This window comes from Trachurus japonicus, chromosome 18 (assembly GCF_045865225.1).
Source record: "Trachurus japonicus isolate A0001 chromosome 18, Traja_1.0".
Classification (NCBI taxonomy): Eukaryota; Metazoa; Chordata; class Actinopteri; order Carangiformes; family Carangidae; genus Trachurus; species Trachurus japonicus.
In genome coordinates this window covers 3472925-3479389 of record NC_140924.1, presented here as the reverse complement: position 1 = coordinate 3479389, position 6465 = coordinate 3472925, and the positions used below count along the sequence as shown (strand labels likewise).

The 6465-nt window shown below is 42.4% G+C and overlaps 1 protein-coding gene across 1 annotated transcript in view; it reads right to left on the bottom strand.

Moving 5' to 3' along the window:
- Positions 1-5532, bottom strand: part of LOC146968344 (sialoadhesin-like) — a 6620-nt gene extending 1088 nt beyond the window's left edge. Inside the window, exons 1-7 of the mRNA XM_085759095.1 lie at positions 5468-5532; positions 5176-5211; positions 4641-4749; positions 3802-3950; positions 2524-2769; positions 981-1268; positions 1-201 (exon numbers count right to left, since the gene is read on the bottom strand). The exon at positions 1-201 is cut by the window's left edge and continues 48 nt beyond it. Of these exons, the coding sequence (XP_085615221.1) occupies positions 1-201; positions 981-1268; positions 2524-2769; positions 3802-3950; positions 4641-4749; positions 5176-5211; positions 5468-5492 (1054 nt within the window). The 5' untranslated portion in view covers positions 5493-5532. The remainder of the gene's footprint in view (positions 202-980; positions 1269-2523; positions 2770-3801; positions 3951-4640; positions 4750-5175; positions 5212-5467) is intronic.
- Positions 5533-6465: the final 933 nt, after the last annotated feature.

Genomic DNA, 6465 nt, shown 5'->3' with positions numbered 1-6465 from the left:
CACAGCTGTAGAGGCCTTCATCAGACTTGGTAACATGGTGGATGGTCATGTGACGTGTAGGCTCAGTCCTGATGAGGGAGCCATCTTTATAGAAAGCAGCTGGGGGGTTGGAGGGAGGGGTCTCCTTTGATTGACAGCTCAGAGTGACATCATGTCCCTCCATCACAGGGAGGACAGGACTCTGCAGGATCACTGGTCCACCTCAACACAGAGACAAAGACAAAGACAGAGACAACCAGTTAAAGATGTCGGCTGAGTTTCAAGTTGGAGCAGCAACTCTTTTAGTTAGCTGTTAGCTTTTGTTAGCTTATCAAACACACCATGACATCTACTGGTAGTGATGGGACGGACTGTGCCTTTGGAGCGCATATCGAGGCTTGTTGCTTCATTTGGCGTCAGAGTGAAGCCTTGCTGGTTCGGTAAGTAGAGTGATTTACATATGTATAAAGAGCCCCCACAAAATTTCTGTTACTTTTCCACCAATTTCCCAAAAAATTGTGTAAAAAAAATATTGTTTCTTAATAATAGTGAATAAAGGCGCCATCCTCCTAGCATTCATAAGCACGACTCCCATCTTTTGAAAACAACCGTTTTAAATAAATATCTCATGTCCTATTGGAATTATTTAAACATTGACTGAAATAATACTGCTAAGTTTTTTGACATTAATAGGCCTCTATTACCATTACACATTAATCAAAATGTTAGATAAATGAATGAGTGAACCAAACAGAATAAAAGATGTTTTTCTTTCTATTCTTGGCTGTGACAATTCCCATTGTGACACTGTTGCAAGACAGTCACAAATAGGTGAAATGACAATACAGGTTTTGACCAGCAGGGGCAGTGTGTGCACATCAAGTCTTGGGAATTGAACCTTTTTTCAAACCAATTGGTTGGAGAGCTTAAAGGTTTCATGAGGCTTCATCTGGCCGTGACTATTTACTGGCGTCAACAGGAAGTGGACAGGTGTCACCTACCGTGCACCGTGACGTTGACGGAGTTGCTGCGTTGCCTCGACGGCGACTCGCACCAGTAGACGGCGCTGTCCGGGTGCTTGGCCGTGTGGATGACGCAGCCGGACGAGGTCGCCGCCCCCCACTTGTCTCCGCAGCTGGACAACCTGCCACCACTGCCGCCGGTGGTGAACCTCCTGACCGTCCACCCCCGGGGGGCGCTGTCGGCGCCGCAGCTCAGAGTCAAGTCCTCGTACTCGTGGAGCTGAGACGAGTCAGGAGACACCGTGAGAGACGCCTGGTCAGAGTCATCTGGGGACGGACGGACAGATGGATGGACATAGCTAGATTGTCATGGCAACAACAACAGCCCAAACTAGAGCATTGTAAAAGAGAGTAACGACACCACCATTGACTCCCGTGGTAAGGGTTTTGCTCCCCTAGTGGCAGGATATGGGTATTGCAAAATCGCCCAGAAAACCCATTCACTCCAATGTATGTGTGTTGCCCACTTGCTTGTAAATTGATGAAAACTGTGTTTTTGTTTTTAGGTGTCTTGGTCATATCAAATTATACTTATAATTTCTTTATTACAAAATGTAGATTGAAACATTAATGTAGATAACTGGGTTTTTTTGGGGGGGGGGGTTTACTAGCCTATGTGTTAATGTTTATCTGTAAAGGATCCTCAGTGATGCTGTTAACGTGGGTGATCTATAAATGTCCTTAAATTATTGAAAACACCACACTGCTCATTCACCAACAATGCAGAGATGTCAGTTCTTGGGCGCTTTTGCAAAACCCATATTCCTCCACCAGGAGGCGCTGCCATTGGACCAATGCTGTCGTTACTCTCTTTTCCAGTTCTCTAAACCAAAGGACAACGACATGTGACCTTCATCAATAAACTGCTGCTCTACAAGTCCCTCCCCCACTGCTTCTCTAGTCTTAATGACCGATCAAAGAGTAATCCCTTGGATCAAAAGCCAACAGACTGAGAGATGATTGATCAACTTGAAATAAATAAATACAGAGGTTTTATTTCAGTCTAAATCTAAACGAGTCAGGGAGGGGGTAAAATGAGGATCTGTCCTGACTGCACAGAGTTGATGTTGAAGTTGTAGAAGGACACAAACAGAAATGTTTTGATCGGTTGTGATTTGTAGCTGATGAGCTGAGAACCTCAAACTCCTGATCATAGTTTTGCACTTCCCGTATCAGTGTACATATTTTTAAATATCATTTTTAATCTTTTTAATGTGACCACCTGCCTCTTTGCACTTTTTTACCTACTTATTTCATTATTTGTTTATTGCTGGTATATTGTGTGATTGAATTGTCGACGGGGGGACTGCTGTCCAGTTTCGTTGCATTGCTGTACTTGTATGATTATGCAATGACAATAAAGACTTATCTATCTAATGATCTTTTTGTTTGTTCAGATTCAGTCGTAGTTTTGACATTTATTAGCTGATATGTTTTGAGTCTCGACTCTTTTTTTGTACTTTGTTTCTCAGTAATTACTTTTACTCAACATTAATAAATTAAGTTGGATCTGGATCTTTACCGCTCATCAGCAGCCAGGTGGTCGGAGACTCTCTGCGTGCCCCGTCGCTGGTGATCACACATTTGTAGGCGCCTTCGTTGACCTTGGAGAAGTTGCGTAAGGTCGTGTGACCTGTGGACTCGATCAAGACGTCGTCGTCTTTGTAGATAGCGCTAGAGGTGGAGGACGGCCTGGTCTCACAGCGCAGAGGGACATCGTGTCCCTCGACCACGGGGAGGACGGGACTGTGCAGGATGACAGGGCTGTCTGGGGGAAGACGGAGAGGATTTAGTTTAGTTTAGTTTATTTAGATCCCCATTAGCTTTTGCCACGCAGCAGCTATTCTTCCTGGGGTCTTTTCATCGTAATAAATGACAAATACAAACCATTAACACATAAAATACATTAATACATAAAACAAAAATACATACAGAAAACACATACTCAATACAAGAAAAAAAAAAAAAAACAAACATCCAAGACAAACACTTAACATATGTTACCCGCTCCTACATTGAATCATTACACAACAAGAATACCAGGACCCAGTTTTACAAATAGGCTACTAATGGTCAAAATTGCGATCAAAATAATAATCTCTTAATTTCATTTTAAAACTAACCATGTTTCTTTGTTGTATAACATAATTCGGAAGGGCATTCCACTCCTTCATAGCTCGATATAATACTGTGCCTTGAGAGAGTGCCCTGGGTAAGATAAAATAACCTCCAGCAGCATGTCGAGTTGAATAATTATGTATGTTTGAACTAAAAGACAATTTTCTATACAAAATGTATGGCATTTTAGTTGTTATTATATTTTTAAGAAAAACCATCATCAAATATGACAATCTGTGCTTAACATCCAGCCAACCAAGACTGGCATCATGCATTTGACAAATATTCGACCTTATTCCACACATAAGTGCAACACGTGCTGCTTTATTTTGTATAAGTTGCAGTTTTCTGATGTTGGCTAGTGAGGTATTGGACCAAATAACTGTACAATAATCCATATGCGACAAAACCAGTGCTTGAATGACTTGTTTAGTAATTTGTGTTGTTAAATATTTAGAGCATCTCCTAATCATTGAAAGAATGTTTCCAATTTTGGTTATTATCCTCTTAATATGCATGTCCCATGATAATGTACGATCTATGATGATTCCTAATAATTTTACGTCTTTCACATGTTTAATTAATTTGTTATTGATCATCACATTAAGCTCTGGGTTTGAACGCAGTGAGGATGAAGGTTCGATGAAGGAGGAAGGAAGGAAGGAAGTAAGGAAGCTCTTACTGCTGATGGTGATGTTGACGGCGTTGCTGCTGCAGCCATGTTTGGACTCGCACCAGTACACGCCGCTGGACAACACCTTCACCGTCTTCATGTCGCAGCTGGAGGAGGTCAGGCTGCCCCACCCCGAGCCGCACTGGGACAGATGCATGCTGGGAACACATGAGGTCACAAAGTCTGGATTAACACGGGTGAGTCCTACGAGCTCAAACATACACTGCTTGTATCGTGTTGTGTCCACTGTTCCCTCTAAGGTGTTTTACTGTGCAGTTGCACACTGCTCCCCACCTCTTTGCCCAGAAGACAAAAAAAGTTGCACACTCAAATATCCCCGACTAGTTTACTGTTTATTTCTCCCTAATGTGGCTTCGAATTGTGAAATGTATGACCTTAACCGTGGTCTGCAGTGCAACTACGAAGTTTTTGCTTGAGAATTATTATTACTGTTCATATCAAGAATACTTCTGTGCCAAGAGTTGATGACACCAACTTGATGTTATTTTTTTTCATATTGTTCATATGGCAATAAATGCAAAATCTGTTTTGCCAAAACAATATTGTATTTTGTTATCATTAACTGTAACTGGAGTAGCCTAGGTAATGTTGTCAAAATAATCTGTTATTAATCATTATAGTAATAGCCAATAGTATTGATATTTGGAGTTGAAGAGGTGAGGCCATAGCACCAGCATGTGGACGTACTGTGTAGGCTTGAGCTTTCCCTCACAGTCGCTCAAGCAGGTCATCAGGGGAGTTGAATTTCTGCTCAGGAGTTTGGAAAATTAGAGGGAACATTGGTTGTGTCGTGTCGTGTTGTGTTGTGTCGTGTCGATCGATCTAACCCTTTGCTGGTGTATCTCCACACCGTCCACTCCTCAGACGGTCCACAGCTCACAGAGAACTCCTCGTACTCAAAGAACTGAGACCTGTTAGGGACGACTGTGACGGACACTGAGACACAGAGACACAGACGGACACAGTGTCTTTGGTTTCTACATGGCTGTAGAACCTGAGGCTCAGGCTTGGTCGGACTAAAGGCCGATTACACTTACTGAATTTTTGATTTGTGTATGTGTTTAACAAAAAAAAATACCAATAAACAGACTTTTCAAAAAAACAAAACCTCTGATCGGACATCGTTTAAAGCTGCGGTCTCTCTCTCTCTAACCTTCACCCTCTTTCTATCTCAGTCGTTAGACAGGAAGTGGTGGTGGGCGGCGGGCGCCAGGTTGCAGGTTGTAGGTGCACCCCCCCACCCCCCACCCCCCACAGTCGACCAACCGCACCAAGACATGAAGGTTTTATGAAGCAGGAAGTTGAATATGAACACTGACAGACAACAACAACACAAACACACACACACAGGTGGAAACTCACCACGGCTGTGGGCCGACGTCGGCCACGTGAGCAGCACTGAGACACAAAGAAACACATCAGTCTGTTTAAAAGAAACAACTTCAATAATCTTAACAACAATAATTTCATCATTTCATCATTAGAAACAGAATCCATCACACTTTGATTTCCTGTCAAAACTCAAATCGTCTGCTGTAGAATTTGTCCCTAACCCTCTCAACTGCTGATTGGACCTGTGATCGATTATTAGAATTGATCATTAGGATTGATTGATTGATTGATTCCTAACAAGCTGTTGGTGGCGTGTACTCACAGAGAAGAGGCAGAGTCGTCTTCATGGTGTCGACAGTGTCTTGAGTTGTCTGCGCGGACAGGATGAACATCCTGTTAAACTGTGAGGACGGTGTGGGAGGGGCCAGGGGGGCGGAGCCAATAGAGCCCAGTGGACTGTGTATATGAATATTAATCGGGTTAGTTTATTTAGTTAAATTTTTTGTGTATTTCCATTTTTGTGATTACTTTTTCTATTTTTTGTGATTACCTATACTGTATACACTCGCTTATTTTATAAAATTCATTATGTATTTATACATAATGAGTTGATACAGTTGAAATAGATTGTGCATTTATATGTCATTGTTGTAATGGGTCCTAATTATACTTCCTTTTTATTATATACTCTCTATATATATTCACTTTTCTTTCATTTTTCTGTATATTGACATTTATCAGATGATGGATTTCTATTTATGGTATTTATACGCCCTTGAATACATTTATATGTGTATCTCATGGAATGATTGTCAGGCTGTTAGGATTAGGATGTCAATTTAAGCACATACGTGATAACAACCAACACTCAACCTGACAAAGCAACAGGCGAAATGGGTTGTTTTTAACCTTTTGACCTTTTGACTTATATTCATCCTGCACCAGCCGGCACCTGGGAGAAGAAGCGCTTGCTGTGCACAGGACTTACAAACCTTTTCATTAATCGGAGGGACGTTATTGTGTGTGTGGTGGCGTGGAGCTCGTGGTTTGTTCTTCACTTCCTGTTTGAGCTGCAACAGTTTCATCATGCATCTTTCATGTTGAGATTCACTCTGTTTCCTGGAAACAGCCTCTGACCTGAGTTCTGACTGAGGCGTCGACGCCCATCGGTCAACGCCAACGGACTCACCCAACCTAGAGCCTCTCAGCACCGTGGCGTTCGAGATCTCTGCAACTCTCAGAAACTCTGAGGTTTACTGAGAAACGATCGGAAATTGGAAACGATGACTCCGACTCCACCTCCGTCCGGTTCGGGCCTAA